This window comes from Acomys minous, assembly GCF_964271855.1.
Source record: "Acomys minous genome assembly, chromosome: 15".
NCBI lineage: Eukaryota > Metazoa > Chordata > Mammalia > Rodentia > Muridae > Acomys > Acomys minous.
The window spans coordinates 6,170,971-6,190,235 of record NC_140497.1 but is presented as its reverse complement, the minus strand read 5'-3'; the positions used below and the strand labels follow the sequence as shown (position 1 = coordinate 6,190,235).

Here is a 19,265-nt window from a genome sequence, read left to right as displayed (position 1 = left end):
CCGACTTACTGAACTCTTTTTTATATGGAAATCTCCATCAAGTATGCTGAAGACCTGACAACACTGCACTCAACACACAATCAAAACTTAAACCACTTAGCATTCCAGCAATCAGACCATCAAAGAAGGCATAATTCTCAAGCTTATAAAGGAACAAAGTCCGTCAACTAGAAAAAAGCTTTAGGGCTGGATTGGTAGGTCAGTGTAAGATGACTATGGAAGTGAGGTTGGCTTGCTTTTGTATTTCTGGGGTGCCCTTTGTATGTCTTCCTAAAAAACACATCTGTTTTTAAGGAGCACTTCTTGTGCACACTTACTGGCATGGAAACCCTAGGAAAGTAAGACACAGAACTGTGAAGAGCAGTTTGGCAGGCAATTTGTCCCAGACCTGTGCTTCTCTGAACAAACTGAGATGAGCCACTGCTGTCTAAGCTGATAGGAAGGACTCATGAGATGCCCCTGGCATGTAGAGCTAATTGTCCACCAGGGCAACTATGGGGCCTAAAGACTATGGCCTCAGGTACATCTCCCCAGGCCACCCTGCCAGGAGCTGCATCAAGCCCAGAACATCAGAGGCCAGAAACACCTCAGGGACTTCAGGAGTGGCAATCAAGCAAGCAGGTTATGTCACACAGCACAATTTTTGCCAGTGACAGGAGGGGTGTGTATATGGTGGGGTACTCCAGCCTTGAATCCCATGTGAATAGTTAGGTTGTCAACATCTGAGTATATTCCACATGATAGTGTGAAAGACTATACCAAAAGATGGCCACTCCACCCTGGGAGGGGTCAGACCTACACGCTCCTTGGTTGAGCAGCAGCCCATGCTGAGGCTCCTTTCCTGTTGAGCACTGATGCACACATCGATCACACAGGGAAACATGAGAGAAAGCACTAGGCGCGTGCTCACCCGTGCTTCCCGCACGAGGGCAGGTTGCCTTTAGAAGTTAGAGCATGCGCAATGTGCCCAGAAAAACGAGAATTCCCAAGCTTCGGGTGCCTGAGCGCCTGAAGCGGGGCAGGCACGGAGCAGCGCCTGGGTTGCCTCCCAGCTTTTCCACTGTCACCCGATGGCTTGGGATGAAGGCGGTAATGCCAAATTAAAAACTCTTGTTGACTACTCTGTCACATTAAACTTAATACGGGCTTGAGAGGGACCAGCAGCTGAGCCCAAGTGAAGCCTCATAACTACCAGTGTGTTCCATGCACTTCCTGCCAGTTCTTCCTAAGTCTTTCTCACTGGAAAATCTGTTCCTAGCATCAAGCTTCCAGACTATGTAAGTGACACAAAGGGTGTCACCAGACTCACCAAGGACATGCCCCTGAAGGCTGACCCTTTTGTTTACCAAATTTCCATTCAATACTTGGGAGTCAAAAGGGGCAGCCTTCTCTACAGAGCTGTTCCGAGAGGTACGGTCTGACAGACAGCTCTTACCAAATGAAGTCACAGTAAAGGCCACGAGTTCCACTGAGTAACTCAATGGACTTGAGGAACTAAACTCTATGGCCCCAGCTGTCAACTCAAAACACAGGGCAGGGCCTTGGGTATAAAACTGCTGAGTGCACAAGCCACCCAAGAATTCAAAGGCTTGAGTTCTGGCCGTGTGTCCCTCCTGGAGGTATTAATGGCTCAGCTCTGCAGGCAGGAGGACAGTTGCTGCAGGCCCTGATGGTAAGTCCTAGGCCTGCACCGGGACAGACATCTGCCAGGTCACTTCATGCCACCTTTCAACAGAGCATGTGCTGCTAAAGTGGTATGTTTAATGTGTGGCCTTTCAACCAAACAGTGAAGGATAGCAAAGCCGGGTTCTAAGGCAGAGGACTACTTTAAAAGCAGCAATGACACACTACAGTGTGACGGAGGAATTACTAAACTTAGTAGCATCACTGCATTGTTTTTCTTCAATCCCTAAGTTTAAAAAGGCACAGAACTAGGGAACGTTCTAGTTTTTTACTTAAAAATCCCATCCCAGGAGCTCAGCTACATTAGCACACCCTGAAGGCTCTGCAGTAAGGCTGCGTTTTCCAAACTGTGGTCTCTGGGGAGATGGAGTCAGGACCTGAATGACATCATGCAGCCCTTTCCTGGAGGTGCAGCGTACACTTCCAGAACCTACAGGTTTGGGGAGGCACCATGCCTCAGGCCACCCGGGGCTCCTCATCTACACAGTGGACCTAGTAAGTCTCAGGACCAGCGTCAGCTTCCTGTGGTTGTCACAGGTAAGAGCATGAGAGGCACCACAGCCTCCACAGAGCCTATCAGTCTGCCTTCCCTATTGCAACTTCCATGTGCACGCAGGGTAAAAGACACATGGACTGCAGAGCAGACTACAGTTAGTCCCAGCCTGCAAGTGTGACTGAGCCACTCGAGTCCTCAGTGACAATTTTACAAGGTCACTCTTAGGGGACTCAGTCACGCTGGGGTTGCCGGCAGGTTTGAGGTCCTATGGCAACACCAACTCACAGGTATGATTCAAAACTAAGATCATGTTCACAGCATCAGAAACACAAACTAGAGTCAGCTCTAGTTATCTTGGAACCCTGCCCTGCCCTGCCCTGCCCTGCTCAAGACCACCAGGCAGTGGGTCTCGGCTGAGAAACACATCTAAGGAATCCACTTTAGAGTAGACTCTAAGCTGCCATAGCCAAGATCACCCCAGGGTGATCACCCCAAGGTACTCCCTCATACCAGGGACCATGGGATGACATACAGCTGTGGCCAAGTCAACTGTCCAACTCACACTCTGTGTGAGGTATGTTAAGTATATGGGCACACATGCATGCAGGCACACACACACACACCTGTGTTTGCTTGTACCCAGTGCAATGACTAAGTCTGGCATGAAAGGCCGGTGGCCTGACGCTCTGTGACATACCTCTGCATCATTTACACTCTACTGTCCTACCCTGAGGAGAAAACAAACACTACCCTTGGAGATCTCTAGAGTAGCATCCAAGTCACACAGGCTACACTGCCTGTGGCCCTGAGATTTGGATTAGCCTTTGCACCCTAGGAAAAGGAAGAGCTGGTACCAGGAAGGGCTTTCTCTTCTGAACTAGGCATGCACTTTGCGAAACAAAAGGGAAACGCTGGCCCTGGTCTAAATGAAGGACTTAAAACTGCGCTTCTTTTCACCTGTGAGAAGGAAATGCTGCTTCTGAGGACAAGTTTTGTTGTAGCAGGAAAACAGAAAAACAAAAAACAAAACAAAACAAAAAAAAAGCTGGGCCTGGGGACTCACACTTTGATTCTCCCTTCCAAGGAGAGAAGAGCGGGTGGAGCTCTGTGAGTTCCAGGCCAGCCAGGGCTACACAAAAAGACCCTGCCGGGTACTGTTTAGCACACACCCACTGTCATGGCAGACAGAAGGCACGCCCATGGAAGATGCCAGCTTCAGAGAATGGCCATGGCACACACAGCTCTCACTACACTATGCCCCTCCCCCATGTAACAAATATAAAAGCCAAGGGCTAACAAATGCAAAATTTATTTCAACTGTACAGAACAGATGTCTTTTTAATATAAAACAGACACTTCATTGCCATATGCAACCACAGACAATAAGCATACTGTACAATACAATGCAACATTCAGATATACATCCAAGTAGGTTTTCAAATGGGAGTCTTGTACTAAAATGGCTTTTCCCATTCACAGATAAAGAGCACAATGTATAGATTTCCCCAAGATCTTATACCACTATATACAAATTATTGTGTTCTGGCAATCTTATGCCAAAAACAGAGTTAATGTAGCTTAGTAAAGACTTCTGGCATATTGGTTAGACAGGACACTGCCGGGCACCTGCAGAAGGCCCAGGATGGCTTGGACCTACCTTCTCGCTCAGTGTGCATCCTTCCGTTATCACACTCACTGTACACAGGGCTTTACAGCGCTGCAGAAACGTTAGGTACTATCAGCTTGACTACAGTTCCACAAACGTAGAAACGATGGCCCCTCCAACGCTGTGTCCCCTCTGCCACATGAGGACCATCTCCTGTGCCTGTGGCACTAACAAACTTCTAACCAGGTCACAAAACTAATGTCAGACATTCAAAACAAATGCAAAGAGAAGGTTGAGCTGTTGCTCCACAGCACTGGCCTCTACAAAACTCAGCCCCCCAGCGGCCCTGACTGGTATGAGGGGAGCAAGGGCGATCTGTCAGGAACGGCTGAACAGCACCCGCAGCAAGGCCAGTGGCATGTCACTTGGTGGTGTGAGAAAACCCCAAGGATAGCATCTGGGTGCCCCTCTAATACCACAGTGGTGACAGGCAACCCATGCTAAGGCGAGGCAGGGGCAAGGAGCCTGAGGCAGAGGCAGCAAAGGCAGCCTCCGCGTAGGATGTGACAACAGAGCCGTTTCTGTCACTCAATGAGATTGAACAAAATACAGACATTTCATGTTTTGTTTTTCAAAAATCCCATTTGCTATTTGGCTTCATCTACACGAACTCCTTTCACCTGGAAATCAATACTGGGTGCCAGTCTGAAAGGCTGGCTCCTTGACCTTCTTAGGAAAATACAGACTCTCCAGGGGCATAAGCAGCTCCACGGTGACGGGAAGGGACTTGGTGTGGGCAGCCATGCTGCCCAGCGGCTCCAGGCCACCCCTCCCTGCACTCGAATGCCCCTCCGCTGGCAGCAGCAGCAGCAGCAGGACCCAGCTCCCAGAGGGGGAGCCAAGGGGACACAATACTGTATAACACTAGCTTGACAAGGAGGACTAGGGGGTCAGAGGTCATGGCCACCAGAGCTCCACACCCTGAAGGATGGAAAGAATATTATCCCCCATTTCCTGTGGCACCATTTCTGAAGCAGGTGTCAGTGAACACTTAAAATACAACCCTAAGGTTACATTTTAACACCATAGCATGTGGGAGACGGTTATGGTTTGCTGCTGTAACTGAATGCAGTCACATTCAGTTCTTTCTCGGGGCCAGAGAAAACTACTTACAACAAAGCCCAGACCAGAACCTGCGCAGCCTGGAGGCTGCGCTGCACTGAGTGCCAGGGTGAACTACAGGGCTGCTGTAAATAGTTTCACTGCACCTGGTGTTCAAAGCTGCAAGGTGCTCACGGCTCTCACAGACAGTGCAGTATGACTGTAGGAGCGCCAGGCTGCGGCCAAGGCAAGCACTCCACCAAGCACCTCTCTGAACGCACTTTAGCCGCACAGGCAGAGACCAAAGCTTCTGCCTCGGAGCGCGCAGCCTCAGGGGAGCCTCACACTGGCCATCTCTGCAGTTCAGGGAAGTGCGGTGTAACAGGTAAGTGGATGTCTAAGCCGTGACGGTGAGCTCACCTTTGGGAAGGAGAGTTCTCACCTCACAGCCATGGCGCACACACGGAAAGGCACAGAGCAGTGGGTGGAGACAGATTCCAGACTCTGCTCTCAGCACCCAGTGGCACCATCCCTGGTGTGCATCTGCCAGGCACGGAGTCCACACGGCGGTCTGCACCGCCACCAGAGCAGCTACCAGCTGACTCAGTGCTTGGGTCACAGACACTCCTCTCACTCTCTCCACAGCTACTTGGTCAAGTGCATTAGACATAAAAACATTTAGTTCCCTATGTGTAAGGCTAGAGTCTTCTCCGTGGTGGCACTTGGACGCAGACCTATGTGGCTGCATAAAATAGAAAAGTGTCCATACGGCTGTATCCAAAAGGAAGTGAAACAGTTGCTACACGGAGAATAAAAAAACCCAACCATCTAGGGCTTGTATAAAACACTCCCTAATGGGAAAAGCCCCGCAGGTACAGACTCATTGGACCCACCACCTCCCTCCAACAGGCAGCAGTTCAAATCCACTCTCAGATCGGCACTTAAGCCTCCACTAGGTACAATGGGAATACCAAGACACTCTCCAGAGTTGTTAAAATATCACATAAGAGAGACAAGGAACAGCAAGAAACGTCTAAGAAAAGCAGGCTGCAGTCAAGCATTGTTAAGACAGGCTCAGTGCGTTAGTTCTGGTGAGAGATATAGGAGCAGCAGCTCTTACGGGATGCAGAACCCATTCTGTAACTATGGGCTGTCCATATACTGTCATACTCAGAGTCTTCCGACAGGTCTGAGGGCTCCAAACGAGAAAGGCTACTGCGACGACCCAAGGAGTCTAGACTTGATTGATCGTCATCAGCCAAGACGTGATTATGCATCAGGTCAGTGCCTTGCCATGCTAAGACGGGATGAAGTGACAGGTGCGACAGGCAGAGGGGATGAGGAGGGACGGACAGGAAGAGCCACAACCAAAACATGGAACAAAAGCAAAAGGTGATGGGAAGAGAAGGGAAAGAGAAAATATTGTTAAAAAATGGCAACATGTTTGTTTCTCCTTATTTACTGCTGGGCTTTTATAATGAACTCGGCCTAACTCGCAGTCCTGCTTCAAGTGGCTTGATTTAAAGACACCTACCCCTGTGTCTCAGCTAAAACTACACATTACACTCCTGTCCAAACACGAGTCTATAAACACCTGGCTATTAACCAATTCTACTAACAATTTATTTAGGACATAATTTATTAAAAAAGGACTAATTATGTGGCCAATTAAACATTATCCCCTATTCTGAAAAGGATATACTAAATACAAAATACTTTGACGAGATTTTTAGTTTCAGTTATTCCCTTGCTGAGACAACACACATGAGCAGCAGGAGGCTAGACTTACCGTGTCAGTGGACAAAGCCTGAGTGCAAAGAAAGGGACCGAGTGGGTTCCTGGCTCCCAACACCCGCTCAGCTGGCACTGGTGCTCGGGCCAGGCAGAGTGTGTTCCCTATGTCACCTCCCGTGATGTGAGTGAGCCCTCTACCATCAGGAGGATGAGCACAGACTGGCAATGCCACCATGTGGAAAGGGAGGTGACAAGAGGATGGGGCAGAAGGAACTCCATGCAGTGGTTAGCAGTGTGAGCGTGAGCTGCCAGCAGCTGGGTGGGCATGCACGGCTGTGTGGGGCTCCTGCGGGGAGAAGCCACAGGAAAGCCTCAGCAACCACAATAGGCTGCTCCAAGTCTAAAGGCCATTCCTTCTCCAAGGCAGAAAGCAATGCCAACTGTGTTTCGTCTGCAGAGTCATCTTGGCATCCAAACATGTACTCAACAGAGCAGAGTGCTAGGTAAGGATATATTAGCTTTCTCAGAACGGTTTGCTAGGCATTTCACGTGAGACGTGTTCTCTATGAGCCCATCTCCAGATGACCTCATCAACCGTGTCACCCACTCAGCACAAACTGCTATCTTGTGTCTCCAAGTGCCACGTGGAAGCCATGTGGCTGTGACTCTGCGGCACCAGGATGCAGGCTGGGACATACAGCTTCAACTAAAAGCAAACTCACCACAGTGGCCAGTGCTTTTCTTGCCCAGAAGGAGGGAATGGAAGTGCAAAGTACGGGCCAGGCTGGGAAGGAAGGCTCTGCACAAGCTTCAGCTGCCCTGCCCAGGCAGCCTGGGCAGGAGGCCACAGCTCACCCAGGCACTGCCTTTCACCCACACGGAATTATGGTCTGTGCTACACACAGGAGCTCAGAGACCTGCAGACATCATCTGAGACTATAAGCTGGGAATTCCCAAAACCCACAAACTATGTAATTGCTGGCTATGGTTACAGCCTATCACAACACATCACATTTAATCATAAAGATTCTATTTATGGATTGCTGTTCAACCACCACAATATGTAGTCCACAGCTTGCTAGATCAGCTGGGCTTCCCCACATCTTTCCTACTCTGCTGATCGCTTACAGCTGGTTCTTCCCCAGAGACGGTAGAGACAAAAGGAACCTCATTTTGACCTTATGATCTTATCAAGGCCATAAGCAGAAGGCAGTGCAGTGCTGCCAAAATACTGCAGGTGGAGGCAGGTGGAGGCAGAAGCTACCTTGGGCTGAGCCTGCCACATCTCCTAACAAAAGCAGAAGTGGGGGAGGGGGAAGTCCCTCCCACCTTCTCTTTGTTCATAGCTGGCAAGAGGTGACGTGAGCCACCACCTGCAGGTGCTGCTAAAGAGTAGAGGTGTCTCTCCAAAAACTGGGGCACAGAAGGGCCAAGGCAGGAGAGCCACAGCAACAAGTTTCTACGCCAAGCAGCCAGTTCCAAAACAAACAGAAAGGAGGCCTGATGGGCTCCCGCCTTCCCATTAGAGGGCAGTGTTCCTGGACGCTGCCACAGTGCAGACTCCCACCTGTGGGAGCTAAGAGGAACCACCTGAATCTGCCAGGAAACAAAAACAAAACCACCGTTTATTAACAAATATTAAAAACAAAGTAAAGACAAAGGATTATAGAACAATGGCTCTAGGCTTGAATTTTAGATGATTTTTAAAAGAAAAAAGGAAGGGGGAAGAAAAAAAAAGGTCCCAGTAACACCATTAAAGAGCACCTGCACAGTTAGAGCCCTGTGTGCAGGCCTCACAGTGGACGCGATCTAGAACACAGCCCTTGGGCACGCTACTACACAACTTGCTAAAACCTCTCTCTGAAGATGACAGACTGTGCTCACAGGGTGAAACATGACACTCACTTGAGTTCAGGGTCTGTCGTGTCTTTGCGCTTGTGCAGTAAGCTTCGATGACCTTCAGGATCTGCGCATCTTCCTCCAGAGCAGCTGTGCCTGTGGAGACACATGAGCCCATCACACTGAGCACACAGCGCAGGGCTACACCAGGCACTTCAGACATGGCAGCCTTCGCTTTCTCGTGGGCTACTATTTAGATTCTCTAAACAGCTTCTACAGTTTTGAAATTAGCACACTGCAAAGGGCTGGCACCACAGCTCTGCAAAGTTCTAAATCTCTCAGAGAAGCAATTCCTCCACCCACACTCTGGAAGCAGCAGAGAGTGGAGCATACAACCTACAGGAGACAGCAGCATAAGAAGCCGTCAAGTCTCATGAGAGCAGCAAGGAAGTGTCAGAGCCAAGCAGCCAGGTCTCAGACTGGACTTGACACAGTGAGCAGAGGGAAGCTGTGGAGTGAAAACAGGACGCTCTGGGAAGGCACCAGATCACAGGCCTTCAAAGGGGCATTCCTTCTGACCCAGGGATCCCCAGACACGACTGTGAGATTACCATGCCAAACACAGACGTGCTTCAAAGCTCTGCCTTACATGCAGCCACCTGGATGCCAGCATCATCTCTAGACCAAGAACCTGTCAGACAGTGGGGCCAGCCCCAGCCCCTCAGCCACTGTGCTCACAAAAGGGTGACATACAGAAGACAGCTATTTGTTTTCTATACTTTCCTCTTCTGGTTCTCTCCCAAGTAAACTTAGCTATGGTTTTGTTTTTTTTTTTCCCCCTCAAGGTCCCTTTTCTGCTATTCTCACAACTGTAAATAATTAAGCCCCAGTAACTTTTATGTATATATTTACTTCAGCCAAGGTCTCGCTGCATAGCCTTGACTGGTCTGTAACTTACTATGTAGCAGGCTGGCCTCCTACAGAGATCTGTCTGCCTCAGCCTTTTGAGTTCTGGGACTAAAGGCGTGCCCCACCATGTCCAGTTCTCAGTAACACTAAGGAAGTAAACTATATGAGGCAAACCAAATATTTACTTTAAGATAGTGGACTGCAGTCCCAAGAGCTGAAAGGCCCGAGGGCACCTAAACTGGCCACTGGAACAACCATTAGGCAAGCTCCTACAACGCCTGGATCCTTTAAGAGGCGTGGAGAAGACTTGCAGGGAAAGGCTTTCTTCCCTCTGGGCAGCAGAGCCACCTTCACTAGGGTGCTGTAACCAGTTGCTTCTTTCACACCTGGGTGAGCACGTGCACACTGCACAAAGGCAGAGAGAGAGCCACTAAAGGCAGAAGCACAGCGCAGGCTCACTCTGTGAACAGCCACAGACAGTCACTCTCCTCACAGGAGCAGATGCTCTATTGCCATTCAGTGTGGACAGACTCCTGGCCTTCCAAGTTAACCCACCCTAGCCAGTTACAGAAGCCTTAGAAAAGCCGTTTGCTGAGCACCAGCCAGGCACCAGATGTTGAGTGGGATCAATAGCGTAACACTTCTTCAACCCTTGTCCTTGGTCTGCCAAGTCCTCTCATCCCTCATATGCTGAGGCTTCTGGGTAAGGATACAGGTACTAGACTGCCCCTCCTCTGAGCTCTGAGGACATACAAGTTTTTAGCTAGTCCAGACCTACCTTATCATCAGAGCCTCAGGCCCACTATCCACTCACTCCTGCCTCCTGGTTTGTGCCTCCCCAGCACAGGCCTTACCCTGCACCAATCAGACAACTGAGGCCCCCTCAGCCCCCTACCCCCTACCCCCAGCCAGCATCCTTGGTCTCGCCGACAGACATCAGTAACAGGAGCACTTGGCCATGACAAGTAAAATGTTTTTAGGCATTGCTCTGCATCTCCTCGGACAAAGCTACCCACCCAAACCGGTGCTGTGGACTTCGTCTTCACAGCGTGTCTCACAGCTGGACACAGAGCAGCATTACATGTCTGCCAGTGACTGAAGGTCTGACCAACATTCGTGTCCCAGCACCCCACAGTGCCAGTCTCATTGAAGGTCTCATGGTGAATAGTTGTTCACTCAGGGCCTGAGCCCAGCCCTCACCTCTCCTAATAGACAAGCCATGTGCGAGTGAGAGAAATCTGGGTCTGGCTGAGATTATAGGTCTGATGAGTGGGGTCAAGGTGACAAGAAATGACAGCCTGTCACAGAGGGGGCCTGGGGCAAGGCTGCAAGAGCAGGTGGTATAGGGCCAGGACCAGGGTATGAACGGCAGCCTTACAAAGGCAGAGGGAGATTGGTGAGGGCTTGCTCCAGTCTGCCACCTGCTTGTCCCTGAGCTGTCACAGCCCACGAGGTGGCCCTGCTCGCACAGGGGGGCACTCACTCTTCCGCACAGCGAACTCCTCGTCTGAAGGCTTCCGCTCGGGCTTGCGCTTCGGCAGCAGCTTTTTCATGGTCTTGGGGCTCTTACTGAGATCCTAGGGAAACACCAACACACAAACATGCCGACAGACTATAGGAAATCAGCCCACGACCACCACGTACCTCCAGCCCCCATTATCAGCTCTTTCATGTTTCTCTGCAATGCCAACATGAATATAAACCAAGAGCCAAGAGGACACTTCACCACCCCTCACTAGCACGCCTCAGCTCTGAGAAAAACCCTCCTGTTTACAGGACCAGAACCCACACACCCCACAAGCACACACAGCAGTAAGGCCTCTGTGGAGAAAGAGAAAGACTAGGTGGCCCACCCACATGCTCCCAGAGCCAGGGCAGGCTGTCCATTCTGGGTATAGGCTGAAGGGAAATAAAGTTATTTAAAAGGGAATAGAAGTAAAGATTCCTTCAGGAAAATATACAAAACCCCAAAGTCAAAATCAAAGGGAGCTGGCAAGGACCCCACAGCTAAGCAGACTAGCAGAGACAGCATTTGTTGGCCATTCTGTGCAGGTATGTGTCCCCAGCTCTGACAGCAACCACCTGTCCTTTAATATAAAATGCAATGTGTACAAAGGACGCTGGATGAGGCTTCCGCCATCAAGCACACTAGGCATGGACACCTGCCTCCACATGGCTACCATTTCACAGGCCAGAGCAAACTGTTACAGCTCTCTTTTCTCCTTTTGTTGGGCTTTGTTTTGAGACAGTCTATGTAGCCTTGGCTGGCCTGGAACCCACCATAGGTAGACCAGGCTGGCCCCCCAACTACAGAGACCCTCCTGTCTGTGCATCTGGGGCGGGAGAAGGAAAGGCATCCACCAACCAGGTGCAGCTGGATCTCTGCTTTGAAACCTCTCAGGGGTCCATGCTAGCCTCAAAGTTACATTAAAAAGAATGGCCTGGAACAAGAACCAGTTCCAAAAGAGCCCTGCTGTGGACGCTATGGAACGCCCTATGCATGCTCCAGTCACTTTTTCTTACACAAGCCACCATGTCGGCCTCACACCTACTGGTAACCTGGCTTCTCACACTCACCAACGCTGAGCCTCCAGAGGTGAAAGCAGGGTTAGGTGGAGCGCAGGAGGCTGCGGACACTTAGTGACGACGCAAGTGCACTGTGGCTACACTCAGCATGCAGGAAAGAGCAGGAGTGGTGAGGAAGGTTGCTGCAACTCCCCCCAGTCCAAGGAGGCACTGCCTTCTCACTGGAGAGCCTGCTCTTTACCTCCGGCAGCCTCAGCACTCCCAGACACATCTTGGGGACAGCAGAATGGCATGCAGTAGGCTGCGGCCCTCTCAGCCGCACATGCACGAGCACGGCAGGCTCAGTGCCTCAGGCTCAGTGCACAGAGCACGAGACAGATGCAGGCCCCCTCCATTATGCTTAAAGGCACCTCCCGGTCCACGCAGCAGAAGGGGATGACAGAGAGGAAGGGCAGACCCTCTTCTCAGTTCTAAGGAAGTCGTGGGCGGGATCTTTATATCATAAACAGTAACACAAGCCTTTCACTTCTGAAGTCACTAAGTGCAAAACCTCACGCACCCAGGTGTCAAGGCATGCTCACTGTAGCTGGCAGCCTGAGTGGCTGCAGGACCTCACCTCCTTGTAGCAGAGAGCAGCTGAGGGCCGGAGGGGAGGTGCAGGCCGCAGGCAGCTCAGGCTCCAAGGCTTGGGGGTCTTCGGAGGCTCCAGGGGTCCCCAGCTGATGGTGGTATGTGGGGTGCCATGGTGAGAGGGGTGGGGGAGTGTGTGGTACGCAGGCGTCAGTGCCACGGGCTTGCTGTCCGCGTGTTTGCTGGATGGAGTGATAGGATGGGAAGGAAGCTGCCAGGCACAAGAGCAAGAGCAGAGAGAGCATGAGATGGGCAAGGCCCTACCACGCGGCTTCGCCCTCGCCTACCACGCTCCCAGGGACGGGAGGCCCAGCAGTCTATTTCTGGGGAGACCCTGGGCTGCCCGCATCCTCGCTGGGCTGAGAGCTCCACACTCTGCACAGGTTATAGCTGCTATGTTGTAGTGCATGAGAAACCAGCGCAAGTATCACAATTTCACCAAAAACCAAAAACCAAACCAAACAGTCGACAGGTACTCCTGACTGGAGTATGGTTGATGGTAGGGCATCCTCCCAGACATACACTATCACCAGCAACACAGGGTAAGGGAACCAAGGCCTATCCGCTGTGCAGAAAGGGGAAAGGATGGAACAATGTTCTTGGGGCACAGCAGCCAGACCATCCATCTATGGTTCTTTCCTGTTTGGGCAAACCCAGGTGCTACAGAGCTGTGTGAAGCTAGGAATATGGACCATCCGGCCTTCACAAAAGGATGTTATTATCTGGAATAAAGATATTTTTCTCTTAAAAACCTCACCTTGCTTTAATAAAAACAGAGTACTTGGAAATAACATTCTTCAGGGGGGTTGATAATAAGGTTTATATTCTCAGAAAACCCCAATTCAACTACACTGACAATGAAACGAAAATGTGAATAAAATGACCCACACTCAATGAGGCCCTGAATCCCATGTAGCTGATACAGTTGAAGCTGCTGCCCAGCTCTGGGAAGGAAACACACGGCAGGCTGGGGGTAGGACACCATCCTAAGACTGTGGAAGCCAGATGGCACCACAAAGCGCAACAGAGCCCAGAGCTCCAGGTCACCCACTAGCTGCTGGCTCATGGCACATCACAGAACAACATACTGCTACAGAACAAGCTTTCTCTAACCAAGCAACCGACAGACGGGAAAGCTGCACCCCACACCCTTCATAGCAATACTACAGTAAGAACTAAACACTGCTTGTTTCTCCTTACTTTAAAAAGAAGAGCAGTAGGACACGGTGGTACATGCCTGTGATCCCAGCACTCTGGGAGGCAGAGCTCTGTGAGTTCGAGGCCAGCCTGGTCTACAAAGAGAGTCCAGGACAGCCAAGGCTACACAGAGAAACCCTGTCTTAAAAAAAAAAAGAAGAAGAAGGAGGAGGAGGAGGAGGAGGAGGAGGAAGAAGAAGAAGAAGAGGAGGAAGAAGGAAGAAGAAGAGGAGGAGGAGGAGGAGGAGCAGCAGCAGCAGCAGCAGCAGCAGCAGCAGCAGCTATATGCTAAAATGAGATTAACTGATGCTGGACAGAACTGGACCCCAAGTAGAAAGAATATACACACTGCCAAGGAATTCCAGGGGAATGTCGGTGCTTCTAGCACAGGAGGCAGAGCTCCTTGTCTGGGACTCCACAGCTGCCCTGGCAGGGTTATCTCCTGACTTCCACTAAGCACTGAGACACCAGGCTCACGCACACAGCAAAGTCGAAGTGACAGGCATTGGAAGCCTGGCTTCAGGCTGTTCTGTGAGCACTCACGCAGGCAGCCTAAGATGAACTTAGCGCCATGAAAGCTAAGTGGTTTGTGTTTCTATTACTTTGGTGGCACCAGGGATCAACAGTACCCTGCATGTCAGGTAAATGCTCTACCACTGAGCTGCAACCCCAACTCCCAGCCTTCTCTTCAGAACCTTCTGAAGTAAGGGCACATGACAGACAGAGTACTGAAGTGCTAGCTACCACAGAAACGCATCTGAAGCTCCAACTGCTAAGACAACACAGCGAGAGCAGAAAACTGGAACCTGACATGAGACCAGAGTGGAAAGAGAGCCACGTGGTGGGCAGGGGATCTCAGGTCCACATGGAGGCACAGATGGGAAAAATTACCTACATGACAGAGCCTATGCTACGAGTCATACAAAGAAGGGACAGGAATTTATAACTGCATACTGTGTCATCAAAGCTCACTTCTAAAAGGTTTGTTCAGTTTTTCAACACAATGGTTAAAATTTAAAATAACAGCAACTTCTTAAGCAAAAATGTCTATACCTTAGTTTAAATACCAATATTGATCTCTTTTGAAATTTATATCTCTAAAAAAACAAAACACTGATACGTTTTTTATTAAGTGAAAGATAAATGACTTTTGTTTTGATTCTGTTTGGAGTCAGTCTGGCCTCAGCACACAGCCATGGGTGACCTGGGACTTCTTGACTCGAACCTTCTGCTAAGAAAGAACTCTACCAACTGAGCCCCAGGCCCAACCCTGTCATTTCTTAAGGAAGTCAGAAACTGTGTCTAATGCCTTTCCAACACCATCATCATTTCACTTTTGTTTTTGTTTGTTTGTTTTTGTTTTTGTCTTGTCTTTTGAATGACATATATGGAGTTTAAAATTCTCAGAAAAACCACCTATAGAGCTAGTGACTTCTGGGGTGCAGTGGGAACCCTCTGGAGTAGCTCTGCGTGTCACTCAGCAGTTTGTTCTGTGCTGACACCTGCAGAAGCAGGAAGCAAGGGTTTAGAACTCCTGTATCCATGAAAGCCCAACACCAACCACTACTGTGAGAGCCAAGAGAGGCAGCTGTGTGGCCTTACTGTGTGTGATGGCACAGAGTGGGGCTTGATGGTAGGGTTGCCCACGGACGTAACCTTCGTCTGCTTCTGCAGGTGGTCCACCCACTCATGCAGGTCCTGCTGGTTGTTACAAGACACCAGAATCCGCTCGATCATGCTTCCTAGAGAAGAGGAAACAGAGTGAGTGCACACAGCGTGCGCGCCGCCACCTTAGCACACCCTCGGAACTAGGTGAAGCCCTGCGTCAGGGACAGGCCGCCTCTCCTCACGGAGGCCCTCCGCCTGCACAGCCCGGCCGAGTTACCTGATATTTCAAATGCGTTCCTATGGTTCTCGCTGTCCTCCAGCTTTGTGATTGTCATTCCCGTTGTTGGTAGCTTTCCCTAAAAAAGATCCCCGAATGAATGCTTTCCTAATGAAGAAGGTGCCATTAACCAGTAAATGACTTTACCCATGGCAGCAGTTAAACATATGAAAGACCAAAACCACAGTGAAGAACCTCAACTGGCCAAATGGCAGACTATGAAGCGAACAGGACTTTCCCCAGGGGTGAGACCTATGGACAGAAGACAGAAGACAGCCTGGGTACACAGGAGCTGCTTAAAAGGCACATTCCACAGAGAGGAAGGAGGAGTTGGGAGTCTGAAGGCCCAACTGATGAGAAACTGAGACAAAGACATACACCGAGAGACAAGTGTGCTGTGCTCTGCCAAACAGAAAATACACAGCAATGTCAGACAGATGCCATAGGGTGCATAAGTGCCAGTCAACCTGTGTGTAACAACAGGAGGGATTATCAATGAAGTGCAGAGTGTCAGCTAAGAAAAACCCTAAGGGGACAAAGGTCACTTAAACAGCAAAATCCAGCTCTCAACACCTATCCTCGGCTACGTAAGCTATAACACCTGCTGGCCACAGGCTACATCTTTACAAAGCCTGTGGGCATTTGAGGCCCAAGAAACAAGCTTAGCCAGAGGACAGGACTTTCTTAGCAGGAGGAGACAGGACTCCAGCTGATGAGTCAGTGTCAGCCTCCCAGTGGCCCACATGGAAGTGCTCTCCCTGGGCAGGAAGCAGCAAACAGCCTCCTCCACAGTCGCTGCCTCAGCTCCATATCCCGCCCTGCCTTCCCTCAACAATGAACTGTGATCTAGGCATGGAAGCCACACAAGCCCTGACTCCTCACGTTTCTTTTGGTTGTGGTGTGTAAACAGCAGTCCAAAGCAAACTAGATCAATTGCTGACCACAGCTTCCCCACCTTGCCCTCTCCCAGCCAAAGAAAAAAGGTATCACCTAGTCCAAACAGCTGGAGACCAGGCTGAGAGCCCAGCAGACTGCCTGACACTGCCACTGCGGAGGGTATCGAAGAAGCTAAGCTCCCAGAGGTCACACAGAGAGCAGAGCAGAGCCCCGTGTGCCTTCCCTGGTCCTACTGCTAGAGCCGACATCCCCGGAGCCAATCCGGTACTCTGTTTTCATGGCAGCTCTTGCTGCGCAGCCCATGCTGGCCTCCTCACAGGCACTGGGTTGTGTGCACGCGCACTCCCAGTCGTCAGTGCTCCACAGACGAGCACTGGGGTGATGATGTCACCAGGGCTGATCAGCATCAGCACACTCTCAGGAACAAGAGCAGCACCTTGGGATCAGGGATATGCCACAGCAGGGGATCCCTGCACAAGTGCCAGCCTCAGCTGAGGCTCTGGGGTGTAAAATGGAGCCAACAACAAGCAGCTCAGCCACCCAGCCTCACCTCAGGAGGCCTCATGCTTCTGAACGTTCCCATACATAGTCACTCGCCATCTAGAGAGGCTTCTTTGGAGCAACTGTGGTGACAAGCCCTCCCAGGGGCAGGCCGCTCAGGACTCTACACTCCTTGCCAGGACAACACAGAACACATTATCAGAAAAAAGTCACTTGAAACTGAGGTGGTAACTTCCGTTAGAGCAGTATTCAGAGGCTGGCCAGTCCTTGAAGCAGGGCATTGGAAACAGCTCCCTACCTAAAGCACCCACTAGTCCCCCTATGGCAACAGAAAAGAGTCCCCCACACTTTCTCATACAATCCGCTCTCAAATTTTCTCAAAGAAAAGATTAGAAACCAAAACATTAAATGGTAAGTTCCTAAAAGGGTAAATACACAGGTTCTCTAAGCCCAGTGTATTTCGGATGCTCTACCCACAGCACCTAGCTGAACCTATGCTGTGCAGAACAGCACAGGAGAGCCCACAGAGGCCGTGTACTTTGCAGGGGACAATGCAGTCAGTGAGAGCCTGATGCGGTTGCTCACTTCTGCCAGTCACATTGAAAGATCCAGCAGAAGTGAACACACAGGGAAGAACAAACAGCCATGACACAATAGCACATATAAATACATGAATTCTAAGGCATCCTGAAAACAATTTTACACCCACCAAAAAATGAAAAATAAAAAAATCACCGTAGCGTCTTTACCTGATAGATGAAGCCGCTCATCCTGGGGCTGGCGGACAGCATGAGCAGGAGGCTCGGGAAGAGTAGAAGGTAGCGCTCATTCTTCTCCTGGTGTGAAAGACAATCTCTTCACAAACGTGTATACAATCTTCATACAGAGCCCCAGGGAACAACATCCTGGATTTCCTATTTGAGATTTCTACCAAACTAAGCAGGCAGGTAGTATTAAATGCTAACAGAAAATAACCCAATCTACACTGAACACTAACAGAGTCTACATTAAACCTTACCCATCAGAGAACTGCTGCCAATAAAAAGTAACCACAGACCACTAGATTTTTCAAAACACAAGTAACTAAATGACCCAAGAACCCTGAGCTTGTGAGCGACTTTAAGACGCCTTTAAAAAAAAATTTAGCCAGGTATGGTAGTGCGCACACCCTTAATCCCAGCATTTGAGAGGCAGAGGCAGGCCGAGCTCTGTGTGTTCTAGGCCAGCCCGGTCTATATATTGAGTTCTAGGACAGTCAGGGTAAATTAACACAGAGACCCTGTCTCAATCAATAAATTAATCAATCAATGGATAAACGAATGAAGGAGTTTAAGGGTTTCTTTCTCTGAATGTGTGTCTTAATGTCTTCCTGCACATGTGCCTGTGCAGCACATGTGTACAGAGCCCAAAGAGACCGCAAAAGGGGCTGAGATCCCCTAGAGCTACAGTTACAGATGGTTGTGTGCTGCCACATGTGTGCTGGGAATCAAACGCAGGTCCTCAGTATGAACGCCCAGTGTTCTTAACCACTGAGCCCTCTCTCCATCCCTGTGTGGAATGACTCTGACTACTGGTAACTTCCTGTTCATAGCCCAGAGAAAAAGAACTTAGAAAATTTTAATCAAGTATGGGGGTAGGTGGGTGCCTGAAGCTACAAGAAAAATAGAGTAAGATGTTAAGTAAATGTTACTTTCATCTGATAAACCTTTTCCAATTTACATCAAAAACCTAAAAATATTTCTTATACATTAAAAATAATTTGCTTCAGTGCTGGAGAGATGGCTCAGCGGTTAAGAGCACTGACTGCTCTTCCAGAGGTCCTGAGTTCAATTCCCAGCACCCACATGGTGGCTCACAACCATCTATAATGTGATCTGGTTCCCTCTTCTGGCCCGCAAGTGTACATGCATGCAGAGCACTGTATACTTAATAATAAATAAATCTTTAAAAAATAATAATAATAATAATTTGCTTCAAGGTAACAAGAGGCAGAGAGAACACACACACTTCAGACAAAAGTCCTGAGAATCTAAAGACAGAGAAAAGGCAAGAGTCCTGCAGCATTTGAGCCGCTGCCTTTAGCTGTGGTGAGTACAGCAGCAGCTCGCCCAGGCATGGGCTCCGCAATTCACACCCATTCAAAGTGCAACAGGGATGGGGGGCAGGGGCGCAGTACCCTAAAGAAGTTGTTGAAACAATCTGTCCTGTTCTCTTGCAGGGACACAGACTGAGAGTACAGCCGAAGACCTTTCTCAAGGGCT

The 19,265-nt window shown here is 49.9% G+C and overlaps 1 protein-coding gene across 6 annotated transcripts in view; it reads right to left on the bottom strand.

Moving 5' to 3' along the window:
- The window catches only part of ARHGEF7 (Rho guanine nucleotide exchange factor 7), a 114,126-nt gene that overhangs the window by 3,849 nt on the left and 91,012 nt on the right, over nucleotides 1–19,265 (bottom strand). For 4 of the 6 annotated variants that reach the window (XR_014775038.1, XM_084759643.1, XM_084759644.1 and 1 more), the window contains 7 exons: nucleotides 17,754–17,840; nucleotides 15,607–15,685; nucleotides 15,324–15,463; nucleotides 12,511–12,735; nucleotides 10,852–10,945; nucleotides 8,526–8,615; nucleotides 6,007–6,183 (listed from right to left, as the gene is read on the bottom strand). Coding sequence is in view for 5 of the 6 variants with exons in the window: in XM_084759643.1 (XP_084615769.1) it covers nucleotides 6,007–6,183; nucleotides 8,526–8,615; nucleotides 10,852–10,945; nucleotides 12,511–12,735; nucleotides 15,324–15,463; nucleotides 15,607–15,685; nucleotides 17,754–17,840 (892 nt within the window). In the remaining variant the exon portion in view is untranslated. The remainder of the gene's footprint in view (nucleotides 1–6,006; nucleotides 6,184–8,525; nucleotides 8,616–10,851; nucleotides 10,946–12,510; nucleotides 12,736–15,323; nucleotides 15,464–15,606; nucleotides 15,686–17,753; nucleotides 17,841–19,265) is intronic. The other 2 variants (XM_084759645.1, XM_084759646.1) reach the window with 2 other exon arrangements.